Raw genomic sequence first — 23515 nt, 5'->3', positions numbered from 1 at the left:
GGAAAAATAAAAAAAATAAACAAAATTCCACATTTTCCTAATTAAAAAGCATTGAAGAGAATTGAAATGTCAGTGTATTTTCTGAATTGACTGGAATTTAAATGGAATTGACCCCAACCCGGCATTCTATTAAAACGTGGCAAGACTTTTACATAAATACTTCAGAAGCATCATTCTTACGTTTCACGTGTGTGTGTGTGTGTGTGTGTGTGTGTCTCTCTCATCGAGGAGCTCACCTGGAGGGGCCCCAGACTTGGCCTTCTTGGCAGCAGAGGCCCCGGTGCCAGCCTTGTTCTCAGAGAAGGAGGCTGTCCTGCTGGAGGCTGGGGTCTAGAGAGGACAGAGGAGAGAAAAGAGAGGGAAGAAAGGGGAAGAAGTGTTACATTCTGTTGAAGAGCTTATCATGTTAACACCAGCTCTGATGCACACATGCCTTCCTAGAACAGTCTCGATTTGAATGACTTCCCTAAAACGGTCATGTTTTGTTTTGTTTTGTGACAGCGCCACATTACATTCATAGAGAGAGAGCGAGAGAGTAGCACGGTGCGAGCTTTACAATGAAGCCTTGTGTGATAAACCTGCAGTGATACCAGCTGCACAGTAGGGCCCTATGTACAGTGTACATCTATAGCACAGTGGACTCATGTTGAACTTGCTTTAAAAACAATCTACATGCTGGGCCCCCACAGTTTAAATTCATTAAACGACATTCAGTTGAGCTGTGCTTAGAGTGAGTTTTGGGCTTCCTGGGGAATGCAGCATTGGCACTTTTGCGAACCTGTGCATGTGTATTTGCTGCTTTCATATTTTTGCCCTTTTGCCCTGACATCATCCATCATCAAATGGATGTAGGCCCCCTTCCCATAACACACACATGACCACAGACGCATCTCTGAATGCCCCGGTGCAGCACATTACTAATGGAGCCCTGCAGAACACAGCACAGGCCTAGTGTATTGTCTCCTGGCTGCTATTTAAAAACCACAGTAGCATACAAAGCCAGGCAAATCTCTACACACAAAGACGCACCTCAGATTCCCTCGATGTGCCAGCATGGAAAACACGTCACCGCGAATCACAGTGTTTGAAAATCACGGTTTTTAAAATGTTTACATTTTTGATGTCATCGGGTATAAGTCTTATTTTCATATCATCACTGTTTGTCTAATAAATCACCGTGTGTGTTTATTTTGTGAAAATAACTATAATTTCAAATGTATTATTTATTTCCCTGAGCCTCCTTTTGCCATTGAAATGCTCTGTCTGATCGTGTGGGCATGCTGAAACAAATGTTAATATATTGACATACAGTCCTGATTGGCAGATAGGAGCCAACCCCACTTACCCCTTCAAAGTGGGAGGATACATATGCAAATAAATGGTGACTGGTCATTGGTCAGAATAATCAGATTATCCCACCTGAACAGGCTGAAATTCCAGGCATTTTCTCTCTCCAAAATCTCTTACATTAAAAAGGCAATATCATCATTTTCACAATTTCAGAGTGTTATTTTGAGCACAGTGTGGAAATATCATAAAAAACAGCCACATCACATTTTTGACCTCATTGAAAAGTGATAGAATTGCCCTGTAACTAATTATAGGCCCAGTGTAACCTACCGATGAACTGGCACTGGAGTTGAGCAGGAAGTTGGCGGTGTGGGCGGCGACGGGAGGCTCTTTGGGTATTGGTCGGTGGCCCAGCGCCATGCCGACAATGGCAGTCATGTGAGTCTCTGTGCCGAAGACATGGATGGGGATGCCAGTAGTCTTACCTGTGGAAACATGGCGCACGCACACACACACTGAATGTCTTCAGATGGTCGAGTGTGTCAATCAAAGCTAAAAAATAGCATTGGCTTGACATTTATCACAGAGGAAATTAGGAGAAATACAAGACCATGAACATCTCTCGCAAAGGTACTTTTATTTATTGTGGAGCTACTCACCCACTTCGCCCATGACCCTGAGGCCTTCCTGGTAGTTGGGGCCCCCACGGCGGACAAATATGGTGATCTCATGCTCCTTTATGGGGCCCTGGTAGTCCCTGATGGCTCGGACAATGCCCTGGAACAGAGACAAGACAGGATCTCAGAGAAGCCTAACCCTAGGGGAATCTAAATCACAATTGCTTCAGATATTGTGTTCAACTCTGTGGATACATTTTTATATCTACCTTAAATGTGGCTGCAACGTTAGTGAAGTTTGCGATGCTTCCTCCAATGATCAGGACTTTTCCGTCGGGGTGTTTCTCACGGGTCATCAGGGACAGGATGGTCTTGGCGTAGTCATAGGTCTGCTGTTCGCTGGGCGCTCCTGAATACTCCCCGTAATTGGCCAGCTCGTCAACTCCACCCAGGTCACAGATGGTGTCACTGTGTAGGAGGGATCCCATTGGATAAAAACACAAACACACAGGTGCAGGGACAATACACACAATCACCTCAAGAAAACATCTACAGTATACTGTACATTCAGTATAGTAGTGCATTGTGAAAATTGAATTATATCAACCTCTCTCTCCCAGTCTGTAAACACTGTTAAAACAATCTATACAAATAGACACTACTCCAATCCACAGAAGCATTCAGTCACAGTAGGTGTGTGTGTACGTTACGTCTCCTTATTCCTCTAGACTCTCTTTAAGATGGCATCGTTAGAGGATCTCATTTAACTTTCCACAGAACAAGCAGCAGCGTCTGGTCCCGGCTGCGCCATCAATCTGATTGTTGCATCACTAGCTGGTGCACTCTCCTAATGCTAAACCCAATTACAACCTAGGTAGCATAGCTTCGGAGCCAGCCAGACACTAAGCTAACAGGGCCATTAGCAACACCACAATGAAAGAATATGGGAGCGTTGAGAGAAACTCCAAACATGTTATTAGTAACATTGTTTGGCATGCTGAGGTGAAGGCGCATGGCTGAGATTGAGACATTGTGATTGGTGACTGTACCTGTAGACGACGGAAGCCCCTCCTCCTGCCACCATGGTCCAGATTCTTCCACGGGGGTTGAGCAGGGTGAGTTTGAGACTGGCACCACTCTTGGCATCCAGGTCTGCAATATAGGCCTCCTGCAAGAGCCAAAGGAAACGGTTAACTGAAGGTCCAGTGGTGGTAGTGAGAATGCAGGATTTCCTGATTGCAGAAGTAATCAGGCCAGACATCAGTTTGAGCACCACTTCATTAGGCTGTAATAAACCACTCATGTTGTTTCCTTTTCAAATTCATTTTATCCTGGTTCAACAACAGAGGATAAACATCTCTGGTAGCCCAGGTCCACACTTTCAAATATCAGTATTTCTCCTCAGATTCTTTTTTTAATTTATGTGCACCTGCTCATGTGGGATGTTCCTGTGTGGTGAAACACTGATTTCTGATACTATTGGGAAAAGAAAACAGAATGTCCAGGCAGTAAAAACAGCCTGCTGCCAATCAGAGCTGGTTGTTTGTGACAGCGAGGGACACAGCTGGGGACACACCCAATCAAAGGCCCCCGCTGCTACCGTGGCTCCACCCCAGACTGACAGCAGCCCAATTAAAACGGGCCCGTCTGGTGCCGACAGCACCCAGACAGACCCTCTGTCTCAAAGCAGCTCAGACCCGCCAGAGCAACACACACACATAGTAGTTTTTGCCAGTATGGTTAATGGTCTATCAAAACACAAGCCAATTAAATCATCAATACACACACAAAACTCTGGTCTAACATTTTAAATCTAGACTGGGCCATAGAAATTGAGACAAATAACAGAATATCTAAGCATAGAATCAGAACGTCTAATGAGGTCACTACATCCCTGTTGTCCCTGTAGCCCTCCACCCCGACGACCTTTGCTACTGGGGTGTGCTATGGTATCGCCATGGAGATAAGGTACTAACTCAGTATGAGTCAAGGCTGATTAATCTCTGTGCTACCCTTTCCCCCAGTCCCTTTCCTGATCAACATCCCTCTCCATAGCTGGGACAGCCAGAGGACTCATAAAATAGTAATGGAAGGAACGGAAACCTTTATCACTGTACAGGTGTGCATCTAGTCAGCAAAATCAACTAATGAGGAACCCGATATAGCATGTACATCTGTGATTTCTATGCAGATTAATTTAGGTGGAGGCTTATTTGAAAAGATATATGTCAAGTCTTTATCAGGGTTGGGGTCAAATCCATTTCAATTCCAGAAGTACACTGAAATTCAAATTCTCTGCCATGATTTTCAATGAGGAAAATGTTGAATTGGATTTACTTTCCGAATTGAGCCAAACTCTGGCCTTTACATGATACAATCGCTTTACAAGTAATTGTGTATAGTATTTTATGACTTCCTTGGAACTGCCCTTATCCTTCTAGTTCCTTCTACGTAACAAAATGGACATAGCAGCCTCTGGCTAGCAGTCAGGTGATTGTCCTCACCTCAGGGTAGGCCTCCCTGCCAAAGGGTGGAGGGAACTCAACGTCGCCCCATTTGGCCTTACAGAGGTAGTCAGCCGTGGCGTCGATCTTAGCCGCCATATCCAGCACAAACACGCCATCCTTCGTGACCACTGAGAGAAGGAAACGGAGAGAGAGAGAGAGACACGACATGAAAGGCAAATAGAAGCACGTTAGCCCGGGGCATTGCAGGGTTAAATACAGAAGGCAAACAACCACATCCTCTTATTGATATTCACTTGGCTTCTTCCACTGTGATTGGAATCAGAGTACTGCTCTCCATCTGTACCTCACCGCTTTCCATCCTACCTAAGTGGATTCGTTCTGGGGTCAGGTACGGTTGGAAACGGCACGGTTTTGTTTAGATAAACACTGGACACTGTGTGTCCGTTCGTTTAGTTTCCACAGAAACCTGCTCGTCTCCAGCAGTGCCACTGCGGGGGTGATCTCTACAATAGAACACGGGGAATGAGAGAGGACCATGTCCACCCCCAGGTGGCGTCCTAACCTCCCGAGTCCCTACTCACTCTGCAGGAAGGGGAGATTGGAGAGGCAGGGGGGTGTGGGGGAGACATCAAAGCAGGAGGGGAGGTCTCAGCAGCCCCAGTCCTCTCCCCTCCACAGGAACAGCTGCCACGGGGCATATAACCTGGTACTGATGACCAATTTACACCCTGATAAAACACACTGCAGTCATCAAACAGCAGGAACATGAATTATTCAAACCAGTTCCCCTCTCAGAATTAGAATGTTGTAATGAACTTCTGCTCCTCTATACGTTTTCCTACAAGGAGATGTTTTTAGATTCCGTCAGATCTTTATCATGTTTAGGCTGTGGTAGGAGGTTGGTAGGAGTGTTGGTTGTGGTAGGATTGTATGACAGGACCTACCCAGTGGGTTGATCTCAAGGTAGGTGAAGTACAGGTCTTCATACAGGTTGAACAGTCCAACGATGAAGCTGGCCAGAACCCTGCAGGAGGAAATAACCAGCCAACAAGTTCAACTGTTTTATAGCTACACCTTGACCTTTTAACTTTCCCTAAAACGCGGACAGACCCGTTCTCGTCCTTATTATGTGCAGGGAAATAAATATGGTTCAGTGGAAGATCTGCCAACTGACTGTTCATTCTAATTCATTTCCCTTGTGATAGCACTTTCCTTTCAAACAGTGAGTCACACCCTTTATATAGCACTAAATCCATAAAAACAAGAGCCAACATTAATGAGGAAGAAGTGAGAGAAAGAGGGAGGGGTGGAGGCAGTGTTGGAGGAGGAACCAGCTCTTTTCCACTGCACCTGTAAATTAGCTGGTAAGCCTCGCTACAACGATGGAAACATCTGATTTACTCCCGCCTCCTCCTGTCAAAACAGATGGGTGAAGGGCTGTGGTGGAGGCAGTATTTCCTCCTCTCTCCCTGCCTGTCTGTCTGTCTGTCAGCTGTGCAGGCACCTCTGTGGCCTTGTGACCACGTCAGTCTCCTGTCTGTCAGGAGGGCTACTCTAGCTGCCAGGAGAACCCTGGCCTCAGGCCCGACACATTGCACCCACAGTGACTAAGCTCATCTCCTACTGACAGGTTCTGATGGGGCTAGGCCCACCGCTCCGGTCGTGGATCCAAAGGAGGGAAAGAGGGTGAGGGGGGGGGGGGGGGGGGGTGGTGAACAGTGCAGAGCCAACTTCCTCAATGTCAGCCGAGACCGTGGTGAGCCCAGCCCCTGCCTGCCTTCACAGAGAGTAGTTTCAAGCGAAGGGGGGGGGGGGGGGGGGGGGGGTCACTGTATCACACCCATCAAAATAAACGTCAGGCTCCAGGAACGTGCTCAGAATAAGGCTAAGGGGGATGAAAGGGGGGGGGGGGGGCGATGATCGAAGAAAGGCGAGCTCGTAGTGGAGGGAGTTTGTCATTTCTCTAATGGAACTCACCCCCCTCCTCCTCCCTCCAGCATTACTGCATTTTCCCAGAGTACCTCCCCATCGCTTTCCCCTCTCTGTGTTTTGTAGTGAGTGGTGCTGCCATTGCTTACCAGCCAGCTTTAGTTTTACACAAGAACAACAGGTTCCTTCTCTAACCCTCAACTTCACTACCTCGGAATGAATGAGGTTCTCTCCCATAAATATACATTTTATTAACCTAGTATCCTGTTAATGTAGCGTGCAAATTCTCTCTTACAAAGTAGAAATCTGTTTTGAAATGAATGCACTGTCTCGCGCCACTCACGCTTTTTTGTCCGCGGCGACATGGGTCAGGAGCTGTTTCTTCACTGCGTCTTCGGTCAGCTTCTCGTCCACTCCTACCAGAAGCTTACTGGCCTTAGCGTCCACATCCCCCACGTCTACCCCTCCTTCATGGTGGAACAACACGTAGTCTCCCTCCCGTGTGGCGTAGATACACACGTAGAACTCCTCTTCCTGAGGGATAGGGAGACACACACACACACACACACACACACACACACACACACACACACACACACACACACACACACACACACACACACACAGGTCAGTTATAGACAACCAGAGACGTGTACGTCATTGAAGCCATTTGGGTAATTTACTCCAAAACGTATCTTCGTCACCGTTTTCGTTCTGTACTTAAAGTGCTCAATCTTGACAACTTGACTGCTGACATGCATCACTGTTTGGGATGGCATTAACAGGGGACAAATGAACAAAATACTAAAGTATCGTTTTTTTTTGTTGTTGTGGGTAATCCCTTTAAAGCCGCTCCTTGAGATTTGATGTACTGTTTAGCGAAGGTGCAGTACCTCACACTACTCATGAATAAAATGAAAGTAAGTTGGAAAACCTGTTCGGCTGCAGTCCTCTGTGAGGTAGCTAGACTAGAGAAATCGCATCACGTAGGTACTTCACCTGCTTGTGGGCTACGAATGGCTCGATGAGGAAGTTCTTCAGGATCCCCTTTGCTTTTCCCACCTGAGAAACACATACAGCACTTATTTTAGAAGCTCACAAACAGACATTGTGTTGGGGGGAGAAATAGAGAATTTATGGAGCAAGGCAGCAGCATTTAATTTGGCAAAACCATCATTAAATCCCACAGGAGACTACAATGCTATAATGACTATTCCTCTGAGCAGTTGAAGTGAGCCAGCTGTAGCGAGTCTGGAGGATCCTTCATAACGCAACAATGCACTCGTTTACAGGTACGTCCTCAGGACTAATTGAGGGAGAGAAGCAGAAAGAGAGAGAGAAAACGAGAGAGGGAGGCTATAAAAAGCAGAATGAATGAACACACCTCAAGGCCCCAAAGTGAACACAGAGCAGACAAACAAAATAAAAATCAGGCCACGGGAGAAGAAAGTAGAGTTGAATAAAGCCTGGGAAAAAAGGAGGCCCAAACTGACAGAGGATGACATCTACACAGAGCAGCAGTCTGGTATAGTCCTAGGTGAAATGAGAGATCATTTAGCTGGCTGTCACACTGCCTGTGTTAAAAGGTCCCCACGCATTAAACAACCAGGGACTGCCCGGGAGAGCAGCCAGCCGACAGAAGAAAAAAAAAAAAGAATGGAGAAAAAGGAGAAGGTTGACATTTCCAAGAGATGGAATAAAAAGGAGGGACGATGAAGGGAGAAAAGAGGCCATCTGATTAAAGACGAGCTGAGGCCAAATTAAACTGAAATAACCTCCATACTGATTCTCTCACTGCTCCCTAGAGAACGAGGGAGGAGACGGCAGAAGAGAGGGACGAAAAGGTTGGAGGAATATATTGATTAAGAAGCTCCAAAAAAATAAATAAAAAAAGGGGAGGAAGGTGAAACACGATTGAAGTTTTACACAAACTTAAAGTCGTGGCAAAAAAAGGGGTCAATTCAACAGATATGATGCACAATAACCCCTCATTTTCACACCCATTTGCCTGGAAACACATGAACTATCCTGGTCACACCCCATCACTGAGGGAAGCTATGGCGTCAAACAGTAGGGGAAATAGCCATGCGAGGAGTCATCTCGACCTCTGGGAATAGTGATTTGGTAAGCTGAGGAGAAACAGAGTGATGGGTTGTGAGAGGAGAGCGAGAACAAAAAAGCGAGCTGACAGACTAAATTGTTCACAGTTACTGAACTCTACCCCACCTCTTCTCTCTAGTCAAAACACAATCCGGTCTCTTTCAGACACACACAAACAGAATGTCATTCACTTACACAACTAACTAACACATACTGTAGCCCTCAATCTGTAGTATAAACCCCAGTACCACCCTCTAACCTCAATATCCAGTTACTCCACAAACACCTTAATATACGCACTACACACACACACATTGATTCTGTGTTGTAGATATGTGGTAGTAGAGTAGGGGCCTGAAAGAACACACTTAATGCGTTGTGAAATCTGTTGTGAATGTATTGTAATGTTTTTTTTAAATTGTATAACTGCCTTCATTTTGCTGCTGCTAAGGGGGAATCCATAATAAATACACTAACTATCCCATATACAGCTACCCATAGACACATCTAAGCAATGAAAACACACAACATACTGTGAAACATGTTCTATAACTGTAACAACTTAACCAGATTCTAAATGAACAGCAACAGCTGTTGAAGCCAGTCAAAATAAAATAATTCATCCAAATAGACGCCATCTTAAAAACGGTGAATTCATTTATTTCTTATTGATGGTCTCCAGCAGCGACTGACGTTTTCATCTAAAATGTCTGGCCCAGTGATATATCCAGCAGCCCACAGCTGCCTAACACACACACACACACACACACACACCCTCGCTTAGCCCATGGTTTATGAAGCACACAAACATCTAAGTGGCACACAGAGTGATGGGCCTACTGTAGCGTGCTCGGCTTACACTGAAACCTGTTTACTCACAGGCAGGACTCTCCGTTTTCGGCTGACTGGCTTGATTGACTAGCACCTGACAGAGCAGCACAGATTGCTAATGAGCTCTCAGAGTTAAACATGCATCAAAACAAACACACTTAACTTGGATGGGTAGTACCAGTGGGCATGGGAAAGAGGGGATGAAGAGAGAAATAAGAGAAAAGAGAGGGCTGAGTGGAACCAAATGTTCTGCAGGAGACAGAGTAAACAGTGAGCAGAGTGAAAGTGTTCACTACGGTGCAGACTGAAGAGCCTTGTGGGAGATGGGTTTCAATGTGCATGACCAGGAATGGGCCTGAACCTAGCTGTAGTCACTGTATTTTGGAGGATCCACTTCAGGATGACTTGGTGTGTGTGTTTTTGTATTTATAATAATATAAATAAATAAATAAATATGTCTGTGTGTGTGTGGGGGGGGGGGGGGGGGCAATGACCTACCATGGTCTCTCTCATGAGGCGGGTCTTCAGCCACTCTTGGACACCTTTCAGGTCCAGGTTGACACCTACCAGTCCCAGCTTCCCCCGCCGCTTGATCAGCTGGTCTGGCTTCACTACCAGCCGCTAGGGAACAGACAACACGGTCGAACTGTTAGCATCACAACACCAGGATAATGGCCATAAGTGACTGATTTAGTGAACATCCTTAGACTAGACTACCCATCACAGGATAACGTAGTTAGCCTCACATTAAGAAATTGCTCATTTGTTGTAGACCAGGAGGTAGGTTTCCGGGTCCTCCCTCAAATCAAAGTTTATTGGTAGCGTACACAGGTTTGCAAATGTTGTCGCAGGTGCTGTGAAAATGCTTGTGTTTGTAGCTCCAGCAGTGCAGTAACACACACATATTGCAAAACAGTTAAAATAAATAAATATCAGAACGAGTGTGGAATATTATATATAGTGCATTCGGGAAAGTATTCAGACCCCTTGATTTCTTCCACATTTTCTTACGTTACAGCCTTACTCTAAAATTGATTAAATAAAAACATCAAAAGTAACAGTCAGTATCTGGTGTGGCCACCAGCTGCATTAAGTACTGCAGTGCATCTCCTCCTCATGGACTACACCAGATTTGCCAGTTCTTGCTGTGAGGTGTTACCCCACTCTTTCACCAAGGCACCTGCAAGTTCCCGGACATTTCTGGGGGCAATGGCCCTAGCCCTCACCCTCCGATCCAACAGGTCCCAGACGTGCTCAATGGGATTGAGATCCGGGCTCTTCGCTGGCCATGGGAGAACACTGACATTCCTGTCTTGCAAGAAATCACGCACAGAACGAGCAGTATAGCATTGTCATGCTGGAGGGTCATGTCAGGATGAGCCTGCAGGAAAGGTACCAAATGAGGGAGGAGGATGTCTTCCATGTAATGCACAGCGTTGAGATTGCCTGCAATGACAACAAGCTCAGTCCGATGATGCTGTGACACACCGCCTCAGACCATGACGGACCCTCCACCTCCAAATCGATCCTACTCCAGAGTACAGGCCTCGGTGAAACGCTCATTCCTTCGACGATAAACGTGAATCCAACCATCAGCCCTGGTGAGACAAAGCCACGACTCGTCAGTGAAGAGCACTTTTTGCCAGTCCTGTCTGATCCAGCGACGGTGGGTTTGTCGCCAGTGATGTCTGGTAAGGACCTGCCTTACAACAGGCCTACAAGCCCTCAGTCCAGCCTCTCTCAGCCTATTGCGGACATTCTGAGCACTGATGGAGGGATTGTGTGTTCCTGGTGTAACTCGGGCAGGTGTTGTTGCCATCCTGTACCTGTCCCGCAGGTGTGATGTTCGGATGTACCGACCCAACACCGATGTGCAGGTGTTGTTACACGTTGTGTGCCACTGCGAGGACGATCAGCTGTCCATCCTGTCTCTCTGTAGTGCTGTCTTAGGCGTCTCACAGTACAGACATTGTAATTTATTGCCCTGGCCACATCTGCAGTCCTCATGCCTCCTTGCAGCATGCCTAAGGCACATTCACGTAGATGAGCAGGGACCCTGGGCATCTTTCTTTTGGTGTTTTCCAGAGTCAGTAGAAAGGCATCTTTAGTGTCTTAAGTTTTCATAACTGTGACCTTAATTGCCTACCATCTGTAAGCTGTTAGTGTCTTAACGACCGTTCCACAGGTGCATGTTCATTAATTGTTTATGGTTCATTGAACAAGCATGGGAAACAGTGTTTAAACCCTTTACAATGAAGATCTGTGAAGTTATTAGGATTTTTATGAATTATCTTTGAAAGACATGGTCCTGAAAAAGGGACGTTTCTTTTTTTGCTGAGTTTATAAAAGGTCCAACAGTTGACAGTGCATGTCAGAGGAAAAAAATCAAGCCATGAGGTCAAAGGAATTGTCTGTAGAGCTCTGAGACAAGATTGTGTCGAGACACAGATCTGGGGAAAGATACAAAAAAAAAAATGTCTGCACCATTGAAGGTTCCCAAGAACATAGTGGCCTCCATTCTTAAATGGAAGGCGTTTGGAACCACCAAGACGCATCCTAGACATGGCCACCCAGCCAAACTGAGGAATAGGGGGAGAAGGGCCTTGGTCAGGGAGGTGATCAAGAACCCGATGGTCACTCTGACAGAGCTCCAAAGTTCCTCTGTGGAGATGGGAGAACCTTCCAGAAGGACAACCATCTCTACAGCACTCCACCAAATCAGGCTTTTATGGTACAGCGGCCAGATGGAAGCCACTCCTCAGTAAAAGGCACATGACAGCCCGCTTGAAGTTTACCAAAAGGCACTTAAAGGACTCTCAGACCATGAGAAACAAGATTCTCTGGTCTGAATGCCAAGCCTCACGTCTGGAGGAAACCTGGCACCATCCCTAAGCATGGTGGTGGCAGCATCATGCTGTGGGGATGTTTTTCAAAGGCAGGGACTGGGAGACTAGTCAGGATCAAGGGAAAGATGAACGGAGCAAAGTACAGAGAGATCCTTGATGAAAACCTGCTCCAGAGCGCTTAGGACTGGGGTGATGGTTCACCTTCTAACAGGACAACGACCCTAAGCACACAGCCAAGACAACGCAGGAGTGGCTTCAGGACAAGTCTCTGAATGTCCTTGAGTGGCCCAGCCAGAGCCTGGACTTGAACCCAATCTCTGCAGAGACCTGAAAATAGCTTTGCAGCGACGCTCCCCATCCAACCTGGAAGAGTTGAGAGGTTCAGCAGAGAAGAATGGGAGAAACTCACCAAATACAGGTGTGCCAAGCTTGTAGCGTCATACCCAAGAAGACTCAAGTTTGTAATCGCTGCCAAAGGTGCTTCAAAGTACTGAGTAAAACGTCTGAATACTTATGTAAATGTCATATGTTTTTTATTTTTAATACATTTGCAAGCATTTCTAAAAACCTGTTTTTGCTTTGTCATTATGGGGTATTGTGTGTAGATTTAAAAAAAAAAAATACTCAGATTTAAACCATTTTAGAATAAGGCTGTAAAGTAACAAAATATGGAAAAGTCAAGCGGTCTGAATACTTTCCGAATGCACTGTATGTATGTATGTATGCATGTATGGATATTATACAGTACAAGTCAAAAGTTTGGACACACCTACTCATTCCAGGGTTCTTTATTTGTACTGTTTTATACATTGTAGAATAATAGAGAAGACATCAAACTATGAAATAACACATATGGAATCATGTAGTAACAAAAAAAAAGAGTTAAACAAATCAAAATATATTTCAGATTATTCAAAGTAGCCAAAAGTGTGCAAAGCTGTCATCAAGGCAAAGGGTGGCTACTTTGAAGAATCTCAAATATATTTAGATTTGTTTAACACTTTTTTGGTTACTACATGATTCCATGTGTGTTATTTCATAGTTTTGATGTCTTCACTCTTAATCTACCATGTAGAAAATAGTCAAATTAAAGAGAAACCCTGGAAGGAATAGGTGTGTCCAAACTTTTGACTGGTACTGTATATATTTTTATTTTATTTAACTAGGCAAGTCAGTTAAGAACAAATTCTTATTTACAATGACGGCCTACCATGGCCAAGCCCTATCCCAGACAACTTTGGGGCAATTGTGCGCCACCCTATGGGACTCCCAATCACGGCCGGTTGTGATACAGCCTGGAATTGAACCAGGGTCTGTAGTGCCGCCTCTAGCACTGAGATGCAGTGCCTTAGACCGCTGCGCCACTCGGGAGCCCACTATATAGACGGTATATGAATAGAAAAGGTGTGTACAACAGTAGTTATAGGGGATGACGATTGACTAGAAAACAGTATATACATATGATGTGAGTAAAACGGTAAGTAAACATTATTGAATTGACCAGTGTTCAATCAATCTATATACATAGGGCAGGAGTCACTAAGGTGCAGGGTAGAGTACCAGGTGGTAACCGGCTAGTAACAGTGACTAAGGTAGTGGTGACTGTTCAACACTGTTGGCCTGGAGATTGATGCATAACAGCTTCTGTCTCTCGGTCCCTCCTTCCGTTCCTCCATACTCCCCCCTCCCCCTGGCTGCTACCTCTCTTGGGTTAAATCAGAGATCGAGAAGTTACTTATGAGACTTGAGCCATTATCATCCGGAGAGCTGCCAGGCAGAGAGGGCCCAGGGTGAAAGTTAATGGAATTCCCTAATCAATCCTTTCACATCGGTTCATGTGTATCGGGGCCTACACCTGCCCTCCTCCATCCTTCTCCACCCTTCCATACCTCACTGCATCCGGCTTGATGAAGCACTAAAACAGCCTCCCAGCTGAGTGAGTGAGACAGACAGACAGACATATATTTTACCCTGGGAGATGAGTCATACTGTAATTCTATTAGACCCCTCTTTCTCCCAGACTCCTCCTCCATCTCTGAGGTAATTATGACTGCTCTTAAAGAGAGTGTCTCCTCCCATTGTGGATGTCACTTTTTATTCCTCATGATACATTCCGATGACGATGCGGATATTCATTCTCCTCTACATTGACTTTACGTTTTACAGCCAGAAGAGTGGCTGGAATGAAGATGGGCCTGCTAGCCAGGACGTTAGGTTCCTAACGAGAGCCAGGAGACCACTCTACTCTTCCATTAGCCTAAGTGATTGTGTCCGCAAAATAAATGTAGCATTTCACACAGGCTGCAGTCAGGGAAGGTGGCTGCTGTGATAGTCATGGAGACAGATTTATGACTATAATGTGGCCAAAATGAATCTACTGACTGCAATGTAATATAATCCTTGTTTTGAGCAAACATTTAACCTTGCGTGGGTCAGTCATCCTTATGAAGAAATAGTTGTTGTCTGAAAAGGCAGTCGTGCCATTGACCATTGGTGATTGAATGACATAAGAGCTGCTGTTAAGATATAGGTACTAGGTCGGTATTGGGTTCTAAAATGGGCCTTCGATGGGTCAGTTATTCCTTACCTCAGTGAGCAGCCAGGGGTGGTCCTGCGCCAGCCGGTCAAAGTCGGTCTCGGTCGTCACGTTGGCATAGCGGAACCTGTTCTGGACAGCTGCAGATGTACAGATGTACTTATAGAGGAACTCCTTCCCTGTCTGCTCTGAGATGGCTTTGGCCGACATGGTAGATCAGAGAACAGTGGTCTGAGAGGAGAGAGAGAGGTTGAAAGCGAGAGAGAGAGAGATTAGGTAAACCCGATTATAACCACAGGTGCATACCAGTACAGGGTGACTAGCTTAAGTATAATATATTCTAGTTATGCTCCCAAATATGACACATCAGAGAGGACAGGCCTACCTTTAACAACAGCAGCCTCTTACATGATAATTATGGTATATAGTGAGCTATTCATTTACACACAAACTGCAGATCAGAGGTCTCTATGTTGTAGGATCTGCCCCGTCATCTCTTCAGTATGCTATCCTTTATTGGCCCAGCTAAAAAAATAAAAAAAATCCTTGTCCAGGCAGGCAGTGATGCGGAGGCTAAGTTGATTAGCCCAGGTCTAGGATCTGCACTCTAATGGAGTAACGGGCCCTCATCTGGCTGCCACAAACAAAATCAGGTGAACCCTGAGACAGACACACAGCTTTAAATCACCAGAGACAGCACAGAGAGGGGGCCTGGAGTTAGTGTAGAGGACAATAACCAGACACACACACACACACACACACACACACACACGACTAAACAACCTTCAGAGAGGCTGATGCATTGCTGTCTCAAACAAACAGAAACAATCCCCCCCCCCCCACACACACATAGACATACCTTGAACCTACTGCTATTGAATAAAGGGTGTAGTCAGTGTTTGTAGTGCTAGGAATAAACAGTGGGTAAAGGAGAGGACTCTCTACTATGAACTACACATTATGAGACGTGTCAGACGTGCAGTCTCATACACAAACAAGATAAGGACGATGGCCCGATTGTCAGACTACTATGATGTCATGGTCGCGTGTATAAACCCTGTAACGGGTGAAGGGTCGTCCTGGTATGACGTAGTGACCCGGAACTCCATACTAGGGATATTCCCAAGAGACTATTAAAAAGGCAGCTGTCTGTCAGCACACATGTATAAAAAAAAATCATAAATGAGATATTTGGAGAGGGTCAGGACAAAGGATTTGATCATTCTTAAATGAACATTTAATTATTGTGAAAACGCTAAAGTTTGAGGGGGAAATTTGCACATTGAATTTAAGCAAAAACACCAAAACCCAATAGGATGTGTAAATCGAACGTTGTTTTCCTTTCATGGCAAAGACAAGGGTTGTGACCCTTTCGGGCATCCTCCTGCTGGCTTAAATGAAGCCATATGCTAAATGGGACAAACTCAGTTTCGAATGCCTAGTTTACTGGGACCACATCAGTCAGTCAACCTAGAAAGGCCTTTAAATCACTCACTATGTTGCCTCTGCAACAGAACAGTCAATATATTTGGATTTGAAAATGAAATGTTCATTAATCATGAAGAAAAATTATTCTGAACATTATAGAGCAGAATGTGGTACTTGGATGTCCAGACTCACAGTACCAAATGTGACCAACCCCCATCCTCCACCACACCCCCTGCCCCCTCGGTATCCCTCAGCCCCCCCTCTCTTTCCTTCCGCCAGCACAATGTGCATATTCTTTTGTTATTGATCTGGCCTTGGTTTTCTGCTACAGTCACTCGGCAGAGCTTTATCATTGATTTTACCACAGACCAGATGGATATCAATGATGAGAAATATGTCCTATTACTGTGCTGATACAAACCCACTCAGTCACTAGTCTCCGTAATATCACTACTAAGAAATTGACAATAAAACAACAAGTTGCTCTTCAGTATTCTTGCGGTGATGGACCACCCAGTCAACTTGCTCTCTGTGCCCTTCATCAGATAGAGAGCCCTGTGGCCTCCCGGGTGGCGCAGTGGTGTAAGGCACTGCATCGCAGTGTTGCAGCGTCACTACAGCCTGTGGTCCGATCCCAAGTGGGTGTTAAGAAGCGCAGCTTGGCGGGTCATGTTTCGGCGGACACATGACTCGACCTTCGCGTCTCCAGAGCCCGTTGGGGGAGTTGCAGCAATGAGACAAGATCGTAATTGGATAGCATTTGGATGTCACATAAAGGGGGTAAAATTCAATTAAATTCAGATAAAGAGCCTGATATCTACTAGAGAAGGCTTTGCTCTGGGTTGCTGCCCTGCTAGCCATTGATTAGATAAATGAATGGAGGTGGTGTCGGAGCATCTTCAGTATTGATCCCTCTTCTCCTCTTCTTCCTGAGTCACTATAGCTCTGGTCCGAGGCCAATATAACACTGGATGGGAGGAGAGACAGACTCACTACAGTATATCTGTCTATTTACTCTCCGCTAGCGGCTTGTCAGCGTTATGAAATATCACCCTTCCTCGCCAACATTAATGATCCAGTGCGGATAACATTGATCAAGAGCGGTTGAAGCGCAACGCTTGTAGACTGCTAGATGAGGCACACAAACGGATGAAGGCACATATACACTAGAAAATATGCATATCACACACACACACCACACACACACACACACACACACACACACACACACACACACATGAAAACCACTGACACCTACAGCAGAAACACAAGCTTCTTCTCATCAGAAAATCTGATCAATTCTGTTTCTGTGAAAAGCACTGTCTTTCACAGCACTGAAGTCAGAATGCAATTAACCTTAACCTGGCCTGGTCCACTACACCTCCAGATTACCTTCCCTTATACTACAACAACACCAAAACATCTGCACCTGGGTCTGACAGGTAGAAATTACAAAAATACTTCAGGGGCTTCAAAAATCAAAAGAAGCATCTGTCTGCCTGCTAGAGAAGATATCTGTCGGGACTAATGAACTTGGGGAAAGCAAGGAAGTGCTTTCAAAAAAGCAAAAGCTGTGTTTTGAGAGTGGACTAATAATGCATGCTTTGTGTCAATTAAGATTCTCTATGAATCGCATTCCAAGTTTATTCAAATGCATGATCACTTGAACATTCTGACTTAAAAAGAATACCTAAGGCAAAGGTAGCTGAATTAAATGACTATCGCCCCGTAGCACTCACTTCTGTCATCATGAAGTGCTTTGAGAGACTAGTCAAGGATCACATCACCTCCACCCTACCTGACACCCTAGACCCACTCCAATTTGCGTACCGCCCCAATAGGTCCACAGACGATGTAATCGCCATCACACTGTACACTGCCCTGTCCCACCTGGACAAGAGGAATACCTATGTAAGAATGCAGTTCATTGAATGCTGAGCTGTAGTTAACACCATAATAGCCTCCAAGCTCATCATTAAGCTTGAGGCCCTGGGTCTCAACCCCGCCCTGTGCAATTGGGTCCTAGACTTCCTGACGGGCGGCCCCCAGGTGGTGAAGGTAGGAAACAACATCTCCACTTCGATGATCCTCAACACTGGGGCCCCACAAGGGTGCGTGCTCAGCCCCCTCCTGTACTTCCTGTTCACCTATGACTGCGTGGCCATGCACGCCTCCAACTCAATCATCAAGTTTGCAGACGACACAACAGTGGTAGGTTTGATTACCAACAACGACGAGACAGCCTATAGGGAGGAGGTGAGGGCACTCGGAGTGTGGTGTCAGGAAAACAACCTCTCACTCAACTTCAACAACGGAAATGATTGTGGACTTCAGGAAACAGCAGAGGGAGAACCTCCCCCATCCACATCAACGGGACAGCAGTGGAGAAGGTGGAAAGTTAAGTTCCTTGGCGTACACATCACGGACAAACTGGAATGGTCCACCCACACCGACAGTGTGGTGATTAAGGCGCAACAGCGCCTCTTCAACCTCAGGAGGCTGAAGAAATTTGGCTTGTCACCTAAAACTCTCAACCTTTTACAGATGCACAATTGAGATCATCCTGTCGGGCTACATCACCGCCTGGTAAGGCAACTGCACAGTCTCTAACCGCAGGGCTGTCCAGAGGGTGGTGCGGTCTGCACAACGCATCACCGGTGGGCAAACTACCTGCCCTCCAGGACACCTACAGCACCCAATGTCACAATGGTCCACAAGGCCAAAAAGATCATCAAGGACAACAACCACTACCATCCAGAAGGCGAGGTCAGTACAGGTGCATCAAATCTGGGACCGAGAGACTGAAAAACAGCTTCTATCTCAAGGCCATCAGACTGTTAAACAGCCATCACTAACACAGAGAGCCTGCTGCCAACATACAGACTTGAAATCATTTGCCACTTTAATAAATGGATCACTAGTCATATTTAAACATTATTAAAGTCTTGCATTACTCATCTCATATGTATATACTGTATTTTATACCATGTATTGCATCTTGCCGATGCCGCTCTGTCATTGCTCATCCATATATTTATATGTATATATTCTTATTCCATTCCTTTACTTAGATTTGTGTGTATTAGGTAGTTGTTGTGGAATTGTTAGATTACTTGTTAGATATTGCTGCACTGTCGGAACTAGAAGCACAAGCATTTCTCTCCACTCACAATAACATTGCTAACCGTATGAGACCAATAAAATTTGATTTGATTTAGTCAAAGACATGCCATGCCAAAGACACGACTAAATAAATAAATAACTACATTAAGGGTAATACGGACATTTTCTAAACAAATAAACATGACACAGCCCATGAGTCGACACATTTTAAAAGAAACTATAGTAAGCTAAGCCGTGGCCACAATAACACTTTCATAAGGTCTTCATTCTTTATGAAGTCAAGACTGGTACTGTTGATTGACCAGTTCAACTCGTCATGTGTCTCTCTTTATTTCCCTTACTCAGTCCACACACACACACACACACACACACACACACACACACACACACACACACACACACACACACACACACACACACACACACACACACACACACACACACACACACACACAACCTTCAGAGAGGCTGATGCATTGCTGTCTCAAACAAACCAGGGGCGGAAATCCCGGGGGGGACACGACCCCCCCCATCCTGGGAAAAATATGATTTGTCCCCCCCAATATATCACTGAAACATAACTATGTAATTTAAATAATACGCAATGAAAGCAATTGTGCTGATTATAGACACTTAATAGCGCGTTTTTAAGTTTCAAAAGATTGCGACACCCCGGCCCTTTGCCTCAAAATGGTTTGATCCACTGCCAGTTCCTTAGCTTGCTACGTAACTGCCGTGAGGTTCATCCAGTCAATCGCGCACACACACTAGCTGTATATGCAGAGCTAGCGCGCAAATATTAACTATTAAGCTAGCTAGTACCTATTCCATTTATGTGGCGTCGTCAAAGATGGAATCAGCATACAGATGATGTAAGTTAGTGCTTTAAAGTCCCTGTGATAAGGTTAGCGATAAACTGAAGTCCAAACTGAACAGAACTACACTCTCATCTACCATTGTCTTAAATATATTTAATGGTCTCGTTGCAAAAGCTAAATTGTCGCAAGGGAACTTTTATTTATTTATTTTATTTCACCTTTATTTAACCCGGGTAGCAAAGATTATAGCAAACACCACTGAAACTGAATTGGTGCTCGCTAGCTTTGCAAATTCAGCTATTGTTGGAAGCCAGCCAATATGAAACAAACTATTAAAATTACAAAAGGTTGCAGCATATGTTGTGTAAATGGTGAACTCATACAGCTGTCAACTCTTGTCATTTTAATCCGTTTCACATTTGCTAGCTACCTTTTAGATCGAAGCCCATATAGAATGATTGAAGATGATAGAAGCCCATCTCCTACTGTAAATAACCTACACACTGTGTGTGTAGCCAGCCAGGTAGAAAAATGGCAGAAAAATAAGACGGACATCAGAGTATTTTTCAATACACCAAAACGCATAGTAAGAACCCTAGTAGCCTAATATCTCAAAGACTAGTTGATCAAATGTTCATAAGAAAGAAATGAAATTCTAATGGAAATGTTTCACAATGATGTCATTAGGCAGAGCAGGCAACAGATGGCACACAGACAGCAGAGTTGGGGACAGATATGCAGGGACAGACTGGCAGAGACAGGGAGTCTCAGGTAAGTTTGTTGAGTCTTTGTTTGGCAACATTATGAAAGGTTCTCAATTTTTTTGACTTGTAAAATAGGAACATAATTGGAAAATGCCATGGATACTCTCAACTTAAACTGGTGACTGAACTAAGATTTGTTAAAGGCAATGGTATTGCTGTTGTGATTAGTTGTGTAGTTTTGGGTACCGGTAGTTAGGAGTATGGCAAACACCTTATTTCTTTGGTTCCTCAATATACATTTACCATATTACAATGTAGGCTATGTGTTACAGCACTACTTTTGGTGTCCCCCTCAGGAATTGCTCTTGAGAAAATGTAATGTAATGCAATGTAATTGTCCCCTCCAAAGTGGATATCAGATTTTCGCCCCTGAAACAAACACAGAGAAACAATCCCCCACACACATAGACATACCTTGAACCTACTGCTATTGAATAAAGGGTGTAGTCAGTGTTTGTAGTGCTAGGAATAAACAGTTGGTAAAGGAGAGGACTCTCTACTATGAACTACACACTTTTTACATTTTATTTATACTGCGCATGTTACACTACTTTATGTAACTTTCAAGTCAGCTTTCAGTTACTCCTTGCAATCTGTAAACATCCAAATCGATATAGATTTATCTCACCTTTATATCTAGAGCGTTGTGGGAAAGATCTCCCAGGTTTTCTGTTGAGAAGATTTGGATCGTTTCGGTTGTGAAACGATATGAGCCGGCAATGATTCTGCTAACTGCTCCTTCTTCTATCTGTGGTTCGGCTGTCGGCGTGAGACCACTGACTTTACTTCTGGGTTTTCAGTTTTCTTTCCTCTTCCTATCTGACGCTAGACTTGGCTGATATCCCTGCTTTCTGATTGGGTCACACCACCCAGTGGCTGTTGCTTCATATCGCTCACGCCCACCTGCCGTTGAAAAGAAACGACTCCGCTGTTCAACTGTAGGACGCTGATTGGCTGGCATGGTTCTGTTTAGTACTGTAGCCAATCAGAATGGAATAACATGATCATGCATAAAAGACAGTAATATTGTCTCAATTTTTCAATTAGACTAAACGTTTATATTCTGAATACATTCTGGCACCAGTGAACTGAAGTCCATCTACATTAAGGCTATTTATATTTTCCCGTTGCTCTTGGCCTTGACCATATATAGATAAATACATAAACATGTAGCCAATGATTCAGCAAATGCATTTTCATTCAGTGGCCTTCAAGTAAATTGTACAAACTGCAGTATTGTGCTTTTTTTACACCTGGTATTTTTTATTTGTGTGAATCCCAAACTTTTGTTTCTGAGTTTGATTAATTGGGATACCATTTTGTTTGTTTATTTTGTTGGAGCAATATTTGAAAGGGGGAGGTGCCTTATGCACCTCAGGGTTTTTTGGGGCTCCGTGCAATCTGAGATCCTTGAGAGGTCCCTACCAATGATGCATTTAAACCATACCATGGTTTGCTGATGCTACGTCTTTGGCTATTGAGAGGCTTTGAAGCTGCCGGTCGGCCATATTGGCAGTCCCCTGTAGGAGCAGTCCTCCATAGGAATACATTAAATTCTATTTCAATTAAGTGTTTAAAGGAAGAAAATAGCATGTATTTAAGTATTTTTTTAGTTGTAGTGGGGACAGTAACATTAGTCATCTAAAAAAAATTATACTTTTAAGGAAATGTTTTTATATATATTTTTATTTTTATGTTTAGCTCACATAATATAATTTAAAAGTATGCATTAAGGTGTCTTTAATAAAATAAATATGGCAAAACGAGTGTAGACATTAATAAATGCATTCTATAGCTTCCAAAATATATTTTACAACGGTGGGGGAGTGTCAAGATGGAGGCAAGGTGGCTTCAACACAACGGCCAAAATAATCATCTAGTGTATATATAAACCCGATTTTAGTTGAATTTGAAAATGGTTAAGGGTTAAGGTTAGGTAAGGGTTATGGTTAGGGTAAGGGGTTAATGTTAGAGTTTAGGGTAGGGAAGTCCAAAGGATCCCAGGTCATAATCATTTTTTACCTATCCTGCACTTCACTTATCGCTTGCCTTTTCAACTCTCATCACATTGTTTTGTATTGTCTTGTGCACAAATAAACAAATTCCAAATAAAATAACACTAACAACATTTTTTTGTATACACCAGCAGAATGGCTGTCTAACCAATGCAATATTTTTTCTAGGATAGATAGTTGATTATAGTATGACGAACAGTACCAGGGTGATACATTCAAATGTGTAATAAAATCAGACCATTTCAAGGTGAAGCAATTTCATTTGGAAGGAGCAAGACTCATTTGCATCATATTAGTCATATGAGCCAATTGCCCTGTGCAGTCAGTGTGTGTAATCATCAGTCTAGTGCAGCTGGCAATACAGACCCTGGTAAGAGTTGCAATTATTTCTCTCATACACACCGGTGTGTAAATGATTGATATCAAAACTTGCACAGTTGTGGCGCAATAGGGTGCAATGGGAGGTGATGGCGCACCATTAGACAGTCTGACAATTGGGTCATTCAACTCAGAGCCTCTCCAGAATAAACTGTAACGAAGGTAGGATTGTGTGTGTTGTAGTGGGGTGTTCGAGAGCCTTTGGCCTTGGATACACTTCCTCAAAAGTGGATGCAACCAGTATGCCACTTCAGTTTTGGGAGATTCAAACATTGACTGGCCTGATGAGAAATATACTTCAGATCATGTTCTCTTCATACATTGTACTAATAGTATCCGGAGGCTGAGTGCCATCTGCTGGTCAACTTCTCC

The 23515-nt window shown here is 44.4% G+C and overlaps 1 protein-coding gene across 2 annotated transcripts in view; it reads right to left on the bottom strand.

Annotated features, from left to right (window-relative positions):
- The window catches only part of LOC106607281 (ATP-citrate synthase), a 32377-nt gene extending 10722 nt beyond the window's left edge, over window positions 1-21655 (bottom strand). Inside the window, exons 1-12 of one of the 2 annotated variants that reach the window (XM_014204090.3) lie at window positions 21379-21655; window positions 14669-14848; window positions 9734-9856; window positions 7304-7366; window positions 6648-6838; window positions 5320-5399; window positions 4412-4542; window positions 2957-3075; window positions 2177-2375; window positions 1950-2067; window positions 1621-1775; window positions 237-330 (exon numbers count right to left, since the gene is read on the bottom strand). In XM_014204090.3, the coding sequence (XP_014059565.3) occupies window positions 237-330; window positions 1621-1775; window positions 1950-2067; window positions 2177-2375; window positions 2957-3075; window positions 4412-4542; window positions 5320-5399; window positions 6648-6838; window positions 7304-7366; window positions 9734-9856; window positions 14669-14827 (1432 nt within the window). In that variant the 5' untranslated portion in view covers window positions 14828-14848; window positions 21379-21655. The remainder of the gene's footprint in view (window positions 1-236; window positions 331-1620; window positions 1776-1949; window positions 2068-2176; window positions 2376-2956; window positions 3076-4411; window positions 4543-5319; window positions 5400-6647; window positions 6839-7303; window positions 7367-9733; window positions 9857-14668; window positions 14849-21378) is intronic. The other variant, XM_045720594.2, reaches the window with a different exon arrangement.
- Between the last annotated feature and the right edge of the window lie 1860 nt (window positions 21656-23515).

The sequence above is a fragment of the Salmo salar genome, chromosome 06, assembly GCF_965601325.2.
Source record: "Salmo salar chromosome 06, fSalSal1, whole genome shotgun sequence".
NCBI lineage: Eukaryota > Metazoa > Chordata > Actinopteri > Salmoniformes > Salmonidae > Salmo > Salmo salar.
The sequence above is the reverse complement of the archived record's forward strand: the minus strand, read 5'-3'. Positions and strand labels throughout refer to the sequence as shown.